Genomic DNA, 17,101 nt, shown 5'->3' on the forward strand with positions numbered 1-17,101 from the left:
TATCTACAAAGAGGGTTCACCAAACTTAAAAGATAGTATAAAAATACCAAGGTAAACAAACATCTATTACTAAATTTCCATGATACTAAAACTTGAACTGTGCTTGTGAGTCCAACCTCAAAAATCTGGATATTAAGTAATATGTACTAGCTTATACATCCCCCACAAAATACTTAAAAACCAAAAGGATTTGATGATACAAGTTAGTGATTTTTAGTAATATAATCAGAAGAGTTGGACAAATTTTTATCATCCACAGGAATACAGGAGTTTCACTTTCATCCAAATTCTAGTTAGAAGGCCCTAACATACCAATTCTCTCTCTTTTTCTTTCTCTCTTATTAAAAGTTAAAAGGCCAAGAAGAACAACAAAAGGCAAAGGTTAGACTAGAAAACAAAGTAATAGTCTATACACATATATATAGATGATTAAGTCTGCCTAAAAGTCAAGATAAAGTAAAAACTATTAATAGTAGTTACCATTTGTTGTGTTTTTCTTTTGCTTAAGAACAATTATAGAATGAAGATTTAACCAATTAATACATTTATACACATACAGACAGACAGACAGACAGGCAGACAGACAGACATTCCATACAGACAACAGACACCTAAGGGGGGGGGAAAGAAATTTTCAAATGAGTTATTTTGGTTGCTATTTGTCTGGCTGGTTTTTTTGTTTGTTTGTTTGCTTTTTTTGTTTTTTGGTTTTTTTTTTTTTTGAGAGGGTTTTGCTATGTAGCCCAGACTGGCCTTTAATTCAGGATCCTTGTGCCTTAGCTTCCTGTATGTTGTGATTACAGGCATGGCCAGCATGCCTAGCAAGAGATGACATTTATAACCAGGTAGTCATGGATACTAATTTCATAATTTCACATAGACACTAATGAGAGAATATTCAAAAGTTGGGCATCAAATCACCAAAACATGAGTCCATTTTTATCTTAGGAGACAACTATATTGTGAAACAAGTCTACAGTGCATGATAAAACAATGACAAGTTATAAAAATTATACAGGTAGAATGGAGGAAAGACAGAAGGTGCTTATACTTTAGGCCAAAAAGGGGGGGGGGACTTGAAGCAGAGGAGATAGCTCAATGGGTATGAGTGCTTGCTTGCTAAGCAATGGGCCTGAGAGCGACTGATTCGCCAAGTGCAATTCCCTATCACCAACATAAAGAGCTGGGTGTAACCCCAGGTCTGTAGGAAATGGAGAACTGAGAATAACTGTAATTGGCTGGTCAACTAGTCTAACCATGAAAATGGCAGCACTAGATTAAGTGAGAGCCTTATCTCAAGAAAACATGAGGGGCTGAGGGAATGGCTTAGCAGTTAAGGTGCTTGCTTGCAAAGCCAAAGGACCTAGGTTCGATTCCCCAGGACCCACGTAAGCCAGATGCACTAGGTGATACATGCATCTGGAGTTCGTTTGCAGTAGCTGGGGGCCCTGGCATAGCCATTCTCTCCCTCTCTCCCTCCCTCCCTCTCTCCCTCCCTCCCTCCCTCTCTCTCTCTCTCTCCAAATAAATATTTAAAAGTTTTTTAAAAGAAGAAAACATGAGAATGACCAAGAGGAACAATACCAAAAGTTTATGAACTTCATCTGTATTCTTCATCTGTATTCCCATGTATATACACCATATACACACCATACCATCATTCACACATGACCACCACACATACTACACACACATTTTAAAAGAAGTGAAATTAAATGTTTATTAGAAGGCATATGACTCAATCAAATAGGGTTTTTTCTTTGCTTTTAACTTTAAATTTTCAAAGAAATAACAGAAATAGACAGTAATCGACACTTTAAAATCTAGAGTTTAGCCAGGTATGGTAGCATATGTCTTTAATTCAGCACTGTTGAAAGGCTGGGGTAGGAGGATCACATTGAATTTGAAGCTAGCCTGGACTATAAGAACAAGTTCCAGTTCAGCCTGAGATAATGTGAGACCCTCAAAAAATAAAAATAAAGAACTGGGAGATGGCTCAACAGTTAAAAGGTACATGCTTACAAAGCTTGCTGTCTAAGTTCAATTCCACAGCCACCCTCATAAACCCAGATGGGCATTTGTTTCAGTGGCAAAAAACCCTGGCATGCCCTTACACACACATGTGAACAAATAATTTTTCTCTAGTGAGATTTCTTTCAAAGACAAGCATACCACAAAAAGCCACTGCTTAGAAATTACTCTAAAAATCACTGCTAGCAAAACAAATTTTTTTAAATATAGGATAAACTATCAACTGAATAAGCTGCCACCTAATTATTTTTGTTTCTTTTCTATGTATATATAAAGTCTATCATTTTTTAAAGTTTGTCATGATGAGGAAGTTTCTAATAAAGCAATCTGACCCTATTTGTTTCTCTGAGAAAGTTTATTAAAGAGGCTATAATGTACACTATATATAAGTAAACTTAACTTTGAGGTCACAGGTCTGCAATATATCTATGTTGGGTAAGAACACTTACCTTTGAGTATAAGCACCATTGTGACTTTATTCTCAACATACATTTTAGTACCTTTCCTCACAATTTTAAGAAATTCAATAATGATGCAAGCTGTTTTAATTCATAGACATACATGAATTCATTTTAGTGGCAAAACAACCCAAATTGATATGTTAAATGCCATTTCAACTAAGAAAACATATCAAGAAAAAGAAAAAAATTAAGAAAAATTGTGTCCTATATATATATCAACTATGTAATAGAATTAAAAGCTTTTCTATTGCAGAAACAGAGAAATCTACAGAATAGCTAGAATAAAGAGGCCAGGTAAGAGCCATAGACATTTTAAAACATAACAGAGTAGGTTTATGAATTGATATATATACTTCTGCTATTACAAATATATTTTCACACAAGGAAAAATTTAAAATTCATCCATTTCTAGATTGCATGATTCTTGAGTTTGAACTTAGTAAATGACACCATTTGTCAATGTCACACAAAATAAGCAGATGTACGCACTCCCAGCACATATACTGGAGACTGTACACCCTACTGCTGAAACTATTAGAAAAGACTTTCACTTTTGGTAACAATGTACTAGATAATTCAGACTACACTCCTATAAAAAGAACTAAAATGTCTGGAAAAAACTCTGAAGATAAAAAAATTTTTAAAAAATCTTTAGTCTGAAGTCAAGATAAGAGAAAAGAAGAAAACTCTAGCTAAGCCTAGCTGTGAAGGCTGCTTTTCTCAAGAGATTCCTCTAACTTATAGGATAAAGTCTAAGTGGCTAAGGAGAGCAAGTTTTTTAATGACTTATAAGGTAAAAGCAATAATGAAAAATTAAAACTGAAGTTGGAAAGCCCTATAGCCTAGACATATTGGGACAGATGCCAAAGCCCAGATTGAAATTATCTCTAACCAAGATAGAATTAAGGTGACCCAGCACAGCTAGTTCTAGCCATAAATAGAAGCAAGCAAAGACATTTTCCACCATGCCCAGTTGACACAAACTTTTCTAAGGGAAAACCAGGGGCCAGAGAGATGGCTTCACTGTTAAGGCACTTTACTGAAAAACCAAAGAAGCCAAGTTTGATTCCTCAGGACCCACGTAAACCAGATGCATAAGGTGCATGTGGAGTTTATTCACAGCAGCTGAGGTCCTGGTGTGCCATTCTCTCTCTCTCTATCTGTCTGTCTGTCTGTCTGTCTGTCTGTCTGTCTGTCTGTCTGTCTTTCTGTCTACCTACCTATCTATCTATCTGTCTATCCATCCATCTTATCACCTATCTGCCTCTTTCTCTCAAATAAAGTAAAAAAAAATTTTTAAAAATTAACAGGTCCTATAAAATAGAGGACAAGAGTTTACATTCATGCAGGGAGTTAAGGACTAAAAAAAAACAATCAGATGGTATATATTAATGCTACTCTCACTTTTGGTTAGAGAAACTGCTCTTTTCAGATGGTGGTGTTCACTGAGGTGACTCAAAAGTCACCATGATGCTGAGAAGTGACAGTGGAGTGTTCAGCACTGAGACATCTCCATTATACCCTCCAAGGCTCGGGATCCATTGTGGAAGAGGTGGTAGAAAGAATGTAGTGGCCAACTGAAGGGTAGAGCTGCTTACAATGTAATCTTCCAGACACAAAATGGCCTTGATATTCATGGTCTTGCAGTACCTGAAACTACCTAGACCCTCATAAATAGGAGGAAAAGATGATGACATCAAAATAAAAAGGAGACGAATTGAAAGAGAGAGGGGATTTGAGGAAGGGTGTATTTGAGAAGAAGGAAATGGGAGTGGAGGGAGGAGATTATTATTGTCCATACTTATGGAAGCTGTCAATAAAAAGTTTTTTTAAAAAACCAAATGGTGAGGTAGCCTTCTAGAATGCCCATTATTTTGTGTTCAATCCATTGCAAGAAAGGAAAGGAGGGAAGAAGGCTGAAGAGATTGCTCAGTGGTTGGGACACTTGCCTGCAAAGCCTAATAACCCGGGTTCAATTCCCTAGTACTTATATAAAGCCAGATGCACAAAGTGGTGTATGCATCTGGAGTTCATCTGCAACAGCTGGAGGTCCTAGCACATCCATTCTCTTTCTTTCTTACTTTCTCTTTCTCCCTCTCTCTTTTTCCCCTCTCTCTGCTTGCAAATAAATAAATTAAATTAAATTAAATTAAAAGAAGGGAAAGGAGGAGAGGCAGAGAGGGAAGAGGAGAGAATCAAATAGAAATTTTAAAATTTTCAATTTCAATAACTAAAATTTAAAATGTACTTGATGATTTCAAAGCATATTGGGGTCTGGAGAGATTGCTCAGTAGTTTACAGGCACTTGTTTGCAAAACCTGTCAACCTAGGTTCAATTCCCAAGTACCCATGTCCACATAAAGCCAGAAGCACAGCATAGTGTATACATCTGAAGTTTGTTTGCAACTGCAAGAGGCTCTGGTGTCTATGTTTGCATTCTCTCTCTCTCTCTCTTCTCTCTTCTCTCTCTGAAATAAAAATAATAAAAAAAAAACAGATTTTAAAAAATAAAAGCAGATTGAACAGAGGCAAAAAGAGAAAGACGTATCAGAAGAAAATATACAGACTGGTGCATGGACCAAAAAAAATGTAGAAAATACAGAAGTAAATAAAGAAAAGATGAGGGGCAAACTAAAAAATATATACTCTGAGAATCCTAGAAGATATCTATGTATCTATCTATCTATTTTTAAATTAATTAATTAAAATATTTTTTAAAAGAGAAAACAAACAACCCCAGAAGAATGAGCTTTAAGTGATAAAAGCTGAGTCTTCCAGTACTGTGTTACTTTCTTATTGCTGTGACCAAAACCTGACAATCAGCAACATAAAGAAGGAAAAGGTATATTTCAGCTTACAGTGTGAGGGGATGGATACACACCACCACAGAAAGAAAGGCAGGAGCCCAAGGCTGGCTGGTTACACTGTATCCACAGTCAGGAAGCAAAGGTTTACACTGTATCCACAGTCAGGAAGCAAAGAGCAAAAAGCAAGTTGGGACAGGCAATAAAACCTCAAGGCCTGTCCCTAGTGACCCACCCTCTTAGCAAGGTTCCACGACCTAAAGGTTCTACAACCTTCCCAAACAGCATCACCAACTGAAAACCAACAGTTTAAGTACATTAAGCCTATGGGGGCATTTTACATTCAAACCACAACAAACAATAACTACAAATGTCAAGTTCAGAAATAAAATGGGATGGGCTTATAGCCAGTGTGTACAGCATACCTGCTTAGCATGCATGAAGCCATGGGTTCCATGCATAGAACTACCAAAAATAGAAACAAAATGTAACAAGAATATTACAATGGATAAACTTCAAGAAAACTATACTGATAAAGTGTCTGAAACAAGGAGGTAAAATCTTTAAAAAAAAATGAAAAAAAGAAAAATGAAAGATTACCTTTAAAGAAGCAATAACTAGCCGTGCGTGGTGGCGCACGCCTTTAATCCCAGCACTCAGGAGGCAGAGGTAGGAGGATTGCTGTGAGTTTGAGGCCACCCTGAGACTCCATAGTGAATTCCAGGTCAGCCTGGGCTAGAGTGAGACCCTCAAAAAAAAAAAAAAGAAGCAACAACTAAATTCTGAATGAGTAAGATGATTACAAAATTATGACTTCTAATACTAAAATAAACTGCCAACTTAGAATTTTTCAAAAATAAAATGAAGGGCTTTGGGTATAGTTCAATGGTAATGAGTTTGCCTAACATGCACGAGGCCCTATATTTGAAAAAATAAAAAGAATTTAAAAGAAAAGGAAGTTTAATATTTGCATATAAAAAGAAACTGAACCTTATCACCATCTACTCACACATAAGAAAAAATGAAAGGAGGTTCTTTTGGCAACTGGAAAAATGCAGAGAGGAAAAAAATGCAAAACCATGGGAAATTATAAACATTGACAACACAAATAAAGTTTGTGTGCCTTACAGATTTATTCATATTTATTCATTTAGTTATGCATACAAAAATTTACAGTACAACAAAGCAAGTAACAAAATGCTTTCAAAAAGTACAGATGCCCTAGGCCTTATTCCTAGGAAAGCATTTCTTCACCATTATGACAAAGAAAACCTACTGCAGGTAGTTTTATACTTGTTTAATAAGCTATTTAATAAATGGCTTCACTGGGTATATTTTTGAAAAGTAGCCAATTGATAATAGCCAAGCCTCTGAAATTCAGTCAATGCAGAAAACATTTCCATAAAATAATCAAAGGTTTATAGTGTAGGAACATGTTTTACAAAAGATGATGCATATCCTTATACTGCTAACTTTAGAAATGATTCTATTCTGGGGCTAGCAAGATGCCACTCAAGCATGGGAGATACCCAAAACCCATATAAATGCTAGGTATGGTGGAGCATGCCTATAATCTCAGTGCTTAGAAGTAGATGGATCCCCAGGGAAAACTAGCTAGCTAGTTCAACTTATTAGTGAACACCAGGTTAAAGAAGAGATCCTATCTCAAAAAATAAGGTAGAGAGCAAAAGAAGAAGGCATTCTGCATTGTGCTCTGGCCTCCACACACACATAGGCACCCACATATATATGAATATGTATTCACACCAGAACACATACATAGGCAAGTAATAGTATTGTTTCAGAGAGCAAATAAATGAGGGAAATGACCTTGTTCTAGAAAAGAAAGACATGGATATTCTGGAGATTTTATAGGAGCTATCAGTTAGGTAACGCACAAGGACAATACCCCACAGCTCCTGATCAATCTCTTATGCAATTCCACACCTTCTTCATATATGGCAGTTAGATTGTTCCCATGCTCCCTGAGAAGGAAGAATGAGTGCTCTGCGAGAACAAGTAGACTGTTCCAAACGTATGACTCCCCAACATGCTCAATGCCTTCTGACTTCAACTGCTGAGCCATTTCCCTAGCCTGTACTTTGTCTTCTAACAAAGAACATGAAGGTGCTGAGATCAGGCTGAGCCCTGCTCTGAGTTTCTTGAAGCTGTTCTTCAGACTGCCTTGCTCAGACAGACACCAATCTACAAGCAGCTTTGGACTCCATTTTGAAGATGGAAGAGACGCTGCACCGGGGTAGATACATGAATGGTTTCATCTGTCCAGCACCACACATGGGAGACAGGCTGATAAATTATTTATTCCTGGGAGTAGAAAGGGCCCCACCCTTTATCAGGATACACTGGAACTATAAGGACACATCGGTGCATTAAAATCCCTAACAGGAAAAAGTGGCCGAAGAACTTATCAGACACCCCAGACTAAGAGAAGGTGCAACTTGCTCACCTGAACCCATGGAAGTGGTCACTTAGTACTGCAATAGTGATACCCTACCAAGCTATCATTTGACCTCCCTGTGTGTGCATCAAGTCCCAGCTGCTCTAAGGGCTTCAGCACTGTTTGGTAACCACTAGTGATACTGCGTGCCCAACTGCTGTCTGTCTGTTCATCTGCTCACATTTCTAGACCAGCCATTCAGCCATCTATGCTGGCTCTGCCCTTCACTTAGCATCACTCCTGCAGTTCAGCTCTGACCCTGTATCCTGACTCTAAGGCCTATAGCCAGCAGCCAGCAGATGCAGCAGCTAATTACCAGTTAGTAATCTTATCAATAGAGATTTGCATTTTTATCAGTTTTCCAGCTCTGACCTCCCAAAACCCTTGGAACCTCTTTGCCTCTCTAATCCTTTATAGTTACTCTGTGACTTACATATATACATATAGATATATTTACAGTGATTGGGAGTTAATACTAGTAATTAAGATTGTAATAAAGGGGTCTGTGTTTGCCTTTCTAGGGCTATCAAGAAAAGCAGCAGTATTTGTCAAATTGCTGTTGCCATTGAAACCAACTACCTTATGAATTTATTGTTATCCACTAAATTCTGAAATCAACCAGACAGAAATTGGCCTTGATATCCATGGCCTCACAGTGCCTACCTAGCACTATCTTCACAAGACCCTTATTACAGGAGGGAAAGAGGATGACATCAAAATAAAAGAGAGACTAGTGGAGACAGGGAGGGGATGTGACAGAGTGTGAAGGGGAAAGTGGGGGAGGGGAGGGAATTATCATGGTTTATTGTAATGGAAGCCATCAATAAAAAAAAAAAAGACAAACATATTCACTGCTAAGTAAGAAACCTGCTGCTTATGCTAAAAAATAAAAATAAATAAATTCTGACATTGTACAAGCACATTACTGTTTCTGACAGTGTGACAGTGTGATCATGACAAAAAAAATTTCCTTAGTAAATGGTGATACCAATTCCTCAGGGCAATGATACATGCATATTTAGTTTAAAGACTATTTAGTATGCCATCACAGTTGTAATTATTAATAACAAGAAATGAACTTCTTGGATCAACTACCTTCTCTGTACTCTAAATGGTAGCATTAACACTTTTAAATCATGAAAATAGAAATGTCTAAAATTTTCCATTTCACATGCCTTTACTTCATATTCCTACTAGATAATTTGAAATAGCAAGTGCAAGGAGTTAAGCCCTAAAGTTATTTTAAAACACTTATTTAATTGGAGTATAATTATTTTCAACTAAAGCATTGTTCTGCCACTTAAGAGTCATCTGATTTACATAAATGCTAGTTAAACACAACAGAAATTCCAAGATACCTAATTAAAATGTCAGAGAAGACTTAATCCATTCTGTCAAAACAGAAATTATTTTAACTTCAGTTTCCCTTCCTTCTAAAGAAATCCTATTTACTTTATTTTCTCTAGCAGGAAAAAAAAAAAAGAGTGGGATAAACTTACAGCGTATTTCCCCAAACTTTAAAATAATTCTGGTGAACCACAAATTGACTCAAGTATTTTTTCTAAATGCATTTTACTGGGACATGTCTGACAGCATATAATAAAGTCATGTAACAACGGAATTACTGCTCTACAGAACTACAAATTATTTCACTGATTATTACTCTTAGCCATTCACAGTGAGAGAAAAATGTTTTGTTTTTTTTTTTTCTTCTATCAAATTCGAATGACTCCATTGTAGGTCCCAAGACCAACCTCCATGGTAACAAAGTTCCAAAAAGACTCAGGTTAGCAGAAGAAACTTCTGCATTCCAAACCACCTATGCCAGCCTTCCTTTGCTCTGTCTTCACATCACCCTCAGCCAATCACAACCTAGATTGTAAGCTTTGGCCAATGAGGCAAGAGCCACCTGGCTTTCTGCGTTAGAAATATTAGACCTGAGGGACTTGTGCTTGTTACCTCAATTTACAAATACATGACACCCTTTGCAAAAGTGAAGAATTTGGGCTGGAGAGATGGCTTAGCAGTTCAGGCACTTGCCTGCAAAGCCTAAGGACCCAAGTTCAACTCTCCAGATACCACTTAAGCCAGATACACAAGGCGATACAAGTGTGCAAAGTTAAACATGCCCACTAGATAGCAAATGTGTCTGGAGTTCAACTGCGGTGGCTGGAGGCCCTAGGGTGCCAATTATCTCTCTCATAAAAAAAAATTTAATTAAAATTTTTTTAAAGTAATTTACCATGTCAAGGACAAAATGCTCTCTTAAGTGACCTTGTTCAACACCAAGGGGAGAGAGGACCCCCATTTCTACACTTTGTTCCTTAGAAATTGTCCAAATAAACTAGATGTTCTCCTAGACAAAAGTAAACAATTTTGTAAACAGCTCTTCTACTTTAGGGTTGAAGCATAACCATAAAAGCTCTTATTAAGCAGTATGTCACTAAACTATTTTTATGAAAAAGAGTGTGTACACGTGTAAGCATGTTTAACTGAGATTATTACTTTTACAACAATAGTGGAGAAAATACAAAAAAGTTTCAATAATGTAGGAATATATAACTCCTTCAACTATTTGCCAACCATAAATAATACAGAATAATTAAGATGAAGACATATATCAAATGTTAAGAATTTTAAAATTCCAGCCATATGAACTTATTATATTACTTTGATTTACAACTAAATTTTAATATGAAGGTCAAATCACCTTGGTTTATCAATAAATATATATTTATGTATAGTACCATTATATATATAGTGTGGTTATCCTCACATGATAATGTTCGCCAAAAGAGTTTGATTCAAATTTTTCTGAGTGTGCATGTAAGCTTAATCAAAAATCCTTTTAATTCATAAGACTTAAGTAAATTAGTTATTTAAAATATGTTGATTAAAGTAACAAAATGTCTCAAGGTCAAAAAAATTTCCAGTCATACACACATACTAATTCTAAGAGAAGAACCAGCATACTATGACAATTTCTCAGTGACTTCTAAAAGTTACTCTAATAAACAAATTGTGCCATTCTTAAATCTGCCATGAAAAGATAAGTGGCTATTTCTCAAAGTTCCCTCTACACTGCTTAAAAAGCTTTGCTTTTTTCACACTAATATTTTCTTTGTAACTACATATTGCCTAATCAGATTCTAAAATGGGAATCTTTAGAAATGAGATTAGCAAAACAATTTTAAAATACTTACTGTCTTGTTTCGTAATCTAATTATATCTGAGACAGAGCCAGCTCCACAGTACTCCATAACAATCCAGAGGTCTGTGTTCTTAAAGTAACTGCCATAATACTTCACAACATATGGGCTAAAGAAAAATAAAGACAGTTAAATTGGCTAATAACCAAAGAATATTTTTCTTAATCCCAACAAAAAGTATGAACATTTCATAATGTTTAAATAAGTAAATCTATTAAGAAAATTTCTATTGAACACTGAATTGCCTATACCTATCACCAACTGCGTGTAATTATGTTTTATTTCATGGATAAAATTTAACAGGATTACAAACCAGAGGAGGCTCAAATGTTTTGAGTGATTCTCAAAAACACAAATAATAATAGTAATAATAATAATAACAATGCTTCATTCTGACAAAGGAGTTACTACTCATTATAAAGAACAAATAAAAATATCTTCAACTAAAACATTTAAGTGTCTAAAGGGTTTTGCAATCAATCAAATATTGATACTCAATTTCAATACCTACATATATCAATGAAGTCAAAAAGTGATTTTTAAATATTTTTATTGATTTGTAAGCAGACAAAAGAGAGAGAGAGAAAAAATGTGTGCAACAGAGCCTCTTGCCTCTGAACTCTAGATGCATGCACCACTTTGTGCATTTATTTCACTTTACATGGGTACTAAGGAGTTGAACCAGAGCTAGCAACCCCTGGAAGAAAGTGCCTTTAATCAATGAACCATCTCCATAGACCCCAAAAAATATTTTTTAAAGATTTTCTTTCACTTTGGCCTTTGAAAACTCTGAATAAAACTAATTTATGCATGTACATACACAAATACCATAAATTCAAGTAAATAATAATATTAACAATTTAAAGTATTTCTGTTTTGAGACGGGGTATCATGTAGCCCAGGTTAGCACAGAAAATGCTCTGTAGCCAAGAAGAGCATGTTCAAAAAACTGAAAGATCATTGTGCCTAGCACTACAGTGAGTAAACAATAAAGCAGACAAAATGGTGTTATAGATGTAAGCAGATGCTTGATCATCAAAGGCCTCAAAACCAAGGTAAGGTAACTGAGATTCTGATATCCAAGAGAAAATCATAAAAATGTTAACCAGAGGAAGAAGATGATCTAAGTTACACAGTTAAACTTTTAAGGTTCTTGGTTGTAAGCTGGATTGTAGGAACTCACATGTGACATAGAGATAACAGTTAAAAAAAGTTAGGGCTGTGAGCCAAGTGTGGTGGTGCACGCCTTTAATCCCAGCACTCAGGGGGTAGAGGTAGGAGGATCACCATGAGTTTGAGGCCACCCTGAAACTACATAGTGAATTCCAGGTCAGCCTGAGCTGAAGTGAGGCCCTACCTCAAAAAAACAAAAAAAAAAAAAAGTTAGGGCTGGAGAGATGTACCAGTGGTTAAGGCATCTGCCTGCAAAGCCTAAGGACCCAGGTTTGATTACCCAGGACACACATATGACAAACGCACAAGGAAGTGCATGCATGTATCTGGAGTTCATTTGCAATGGCTAGAGGTTCTAGTGAGTTCATTCCCTCCCTCCCTCCCTCTCTTTTTCCCTCCCTCCCTCCCCCCTCTCTACCTGCCTCTCTCTCTCAAATAAATAGTTATTTACCTCTTTGCATGTAGAAGGTTGTATTAGTCACATATTTTTATTTTCTATTTTTGTGTTTTGTTTCTGTTTGGGGATTATTGTTCTTTATTTGTCATACTGTGACATCTAGGTCCTTACTAAAACTACAGGGACTAGCCCTCCTTGAGTTAGCTACTTTTTAGAAATAGCAAAAGAACTAGCTTGTGAGCATGCCTTTTCTGTGAAAAGCAATTCTGAAGCCTACACACCCAAGTTCTATGGTTATACTTCAGTTCCAAATCCCCTGCCCTAACCACCCAGGAACAGTGCCAGGAATCTATACATAGCAGCTAGGGCTCCAGAGCTCACTGAAACTACTTCAGCTAGCCTATGTCTTGTGAGCACTGTTGTACTCTGTCCTGCCTCCTCCTTCCACAGAAACCACAATACAGGCTCATTCAAGTGCTCTCCCTTTGCTTGTTCTGCCTCCTGATTGAGCCTTGAGCACCCCCGTGACATGCCTGTGTCCTTCTCTTGGGTTCTACAGGCATGATACATATTTTTTATTATGTTCTTAATTTTTTTCCATGACAATAGTTTCTCAGTCTGTTGGTGTATAATCACTGGATAATAATTTTTTAAGATACATGATTCCATTTTTCCTTTTTTTTTTTTTTTTTAATTTGAGAGCAACAGACACAGAGAGAAAGACAGATAGAGGGAGAGAGAGAGAATGGGCGCGCCAGGGCTTCCAGCCTCTGCAAACGAACTCCAGACGCATGCGCCCCCTTGTGCATCTGGCTAACATGGGACCTGGGAACCGAGCCTCAAACCAGGGTCCTTAGGCTTCACAGGCAAGCGCTTAACCGCTAAGCCATCTCTCCAGCCCCCATTTTTCCTTTTTTAAAAAAATTGCTTTATTTAAGGATTTATTTGCTGAGACAAAATCTTACTCTGTAGTCCAGACTGACCTGGAACTAGCTATGTAGCAGAAGCTGTCCTTGAACTGAAAGTAATCCTCCAGCCCCAGCTTCCCCCTAGGATTGCAAAAATGAGCCACCACACTCTGCTTAAAACATACATTTAACAGGGAGATGTTGGTAGATTGGGTTAGAGTTAGTGAAGCAGAAATAGCAATGAGAACAAATTCAAGAGCTGCTAGACTCCAGGGCCATGAATTAACAGTATGAAAAGGCCATATCTGAATTAAAAAGATTGGCTGATTAGAACTTCCTCATTATGGAAAGCTGGAATATTACAGATCAACAGCCAAGATTATCTTAGTCTATCTTCAGTACCCTTAACAGCCACTTATCATATGCTTCTGTATCTGACCTAACATTCCTTTTGACTATCAGATAAAATCTTTGGAATCTTTGCAGACCACTTGCTTCTACCACCCCAAAGGCTAGAGATGTCAAAGAACATCTAAAACCTTCATCAGAATTTTTCCATTGCTTTGCCATATAACATGCTCAACTGATGTTCCTACCAACATATTTGCACTGACTTTTGATTTGCTTTATGTAGTTCTTCTATTCTTTGAAGCAGGGTCTCAGCCCAGAATGACCTAGAACTCACTCAGTAGCACAGGCTTGGCTTGAACTCAACAATGAGCCTCTACTTCAGTCTCCCAAAAAGTGCACCACCACACCCCACTACACTGAATTATGATTGCCTTCTGCTCTGTAATTAATATAAAATATTCATGTAACAACTTCCATAGGCATTCCTCTACTTAAAATTACATAGGAACTTATATGCATTCCTAGGCCATGATAACTCATCTTTGGCTCAAAATAAACTCTCTGATTTGCTTTGGACTGAGAATGACATTTTGTGTTGACAATAAGCAAGTTTTCTTCTATGCTTTATTCACTGTGCCCCCCTTCAATTGCCCACTGAATATACATTAGATTTTAGAGCCACACTATTTTAAATATTTAAAAGCAGGGCTGAGAAGTGGCTCAGCAGTTAAAGACACTTGCCTGCAAAGCCTGATGGCCTGAGTTTGATTCCCTAGTATCCATATAAAATCAGCCCCACAAAGTAATACATGCAGCAGGAGTTCATTTGCAGAGGCAAGAGGTATTGGTGTACTCTTTGTTTCTCTCTCTTTCTGTCGCTTTCTCTCATAAATGAATATTTCAAAAACATTCATAATACAATAGGCTCACAGAGAGTTCAAGACCAGGGGATTATAACAGTCTGTTTCCAATGATACTCAAATTTAGTCCACAGACTTTATTCCATTAATTCTTCACTCTGGATGAAGCAAAATATCACGGTGGCAGGATCATGAAGCAAGGACTACTCACCTCACAACAAACAAGAAAGACAAACGATGCCAGAGCTGGCTGGCTTTTCTGTTTTCCCTTTATCCGGTGTCTGGGCCCTCGGCCTATGGATTGGTGGTAGGCCAGCAACTTTCAGGACAGATTTCCCCCCTTTAATTAATCCTCCCCAAAATCCTGAATCCCTCCCTCACAAACACAATTAGAAGTGTGCATTATTAGCCTCCTAGGGACTTCTCACTTTAAGCTGACAACCAAGATTAACCATCACAGTTAACACCAATATCAAAAAATAATATATTTTCAAAAATAAAATTATAACTATGTAAGGTTCTGAATATACTAGCTGGATTTAGTCATTCTACATTATACATATTGTTTTGAAATATTTATAGATAATAAATATGCCAGTAAAAATTAAATATTTAAATAAGTATAACCTATGAGAGTATCCAACTAAACTGATATGTGCTGATGTTTGTGGGTTTTTTCATTGTTTTAGTAAGTATACAGATAATTAGGTATCAATCATTCTGGTACTTTCATATACAATTTGTTTCAGTTGAAATTTGACCCCCCTTCTCTTCAATACCTCTCTGTCCCCCAAATCCCTCTCTCCCCCAATACCTTCCCCTCTCTGTTTACATGTCAGATCTATCCTTATGCTCTGCCTTCATCCCTCTTCCTACTCATCTCTTGCTACTTGCTCTTGATGACCTTTCCACCTATGTAAGTTTTATCCACATTTGAATCTCTATGTATCTACATAACTAGAGATATTACTAGGGTCCACATATCATAGTGAATATGTAATTTGGGTCTTTCTGAATTTGGGTCACTTAATATAATTCTTTCCAAGTCCATTCATTTCCCAAAAATTTCATAATTATATTTTCTATACTGCGGTACAGCACTCCATTGCATATATGTATCACATTTTCAGCATTCATTCATTTGCCAATGAGTATCTAGGTTGAATGCAATTCTACCTATTATAAATAGAGTAGAACGTAACATGGATGTGTAAGTAGCTTTGTAGTTAAAATACCTATTGGCCATTTGTGTTTCTACTTTTATGAACTGTCTGCTCATTTTGTTATCCCATTTAATTATTAGTAGAATTATTTTTTGGTGTTTTATTTTTGCAATTTTTGGTAAATTCTGGTCATTAGCTGCCTGTCTGAATACAGCTGCCAAAGATTTCTCCCATTCTGTAGGCTGTCTGTTCACTTTGTTGATGGTTTCTTTCGCTATGCAAAAGCTTTTTAATTTCATGAAGTTCCATTTGTTAATTGTTGAGGCTATCTCTTGTACTGTTGTAGTCCTGTTCAAAAAGTTCTTGTCTATGCATATGTCTTGGACTCTGTTCCCTATACTTCCTTCAAGCAGCTTCAATGTTTCTGATTTTACATGGTCTTTGAACTGATATTTGTAGAGGGTAAAAGATATAGATCTAATTTCATATTGCAAGTGGCTTTCCAGTTTTGCCAGCACCATTTGTTGAATAGGCTGTCTTTTTTTTCTACTGAATGTTTTTGGCTCATTTATGAAAGATTAAGTGACCAAAGTAGTGTGATTTCTCAGTCCTCTATTCTGTTCCATTGGTCTATATGTCTATTTTGGTGTTAGTACAATCCTATTTTTTAAGTTATTTTCTTTTTGTATTTTAGAGAAAGACAGAGAGAATTGGCACACCAGGGCCTCAGCCACTGCAATCAAACTCTGGAAGCTTGCACCACCTAGTGAGCATGTGCAACCTTATGCTTTCCTCACCTTTATGTGTCTGGCTTACAAGGGATTTGGACAGAGATCAAACATGGTTCCTTTGGCTTCACAGGCCAAGTGCCTTAACCACTAAGCCATCGCTCTAGCCCTCATGCTATTTTTGTCACTAATGTTCTGTAGTATAATTTGAGATCAAGTACTGTAATACCCCTGCTGCATTTTTTCTCCTTGGCTATCTGCAGTCTTTTTTGTGCTTCTGTATGAATTCTTGAATTATTTTTTATAGCTCAGTGAGGAATGTTAACGAAATTTTGATGGGGATTACACTGAATTGGTACATTACTTTTGGTAATGTACATTTTTACAGTAGTAATTCTGTCAACCCAGGAGCATAGAAAGTTTCCATCATTCAATATTATTTTTCTTTATTAATTTTGTTTATTTTTATTTATTTATTTGAGAGCGACAGACAGAGAGAAAGAGGCAGATAGAAAGAAGGAGAGAATGAATATTCTTTTTTTAAGTGTCTTGAAGTTT

The 17,101-nt window shown here is 36.7% G+C and overlaps 1 protein-coding gene across 2 annotated transcripts in view; it reads right to left on the bottom strand.

Annotated features, from left to right (window-relative positions):
• Stk3 (serine/threonine kinase 3) overlaps window positions 1–17,101 on the bottom strand; it is a 350,209-nt gene that overhangs the window by 274,429 nt on the left and 58,679 nt on the right. For both annotated transcript variants that reach the window (XM_045144344.1, XM_045144343.1), the window contains one exon: window positions 10,958–11,072. In XM_045144344.1, the coding sequence (XP_045000279.1) occupies window positions 10,958–11,072 (115 nt within the window). The remainder of the gene's footprint in view (window positions 1–10,957; window positions 11,073–17,101) is intronic.

This window comes from Jaculus jaculus, chromosome 2 (genome assembly GCF_020740685.1).
Source record: "Jaculus jaculus isolate mJacJac1 chromosome 2, mJacJac1.mat.Y.cur, whole genome shotgun sequence".
In the NCBI taxonomy this organism is placed as follows: Eukaryota; Metazoa; Chordata; class Mammalia; order Rodentia; family Dipodidae; genus Jaculus; species Jaculus jaculus.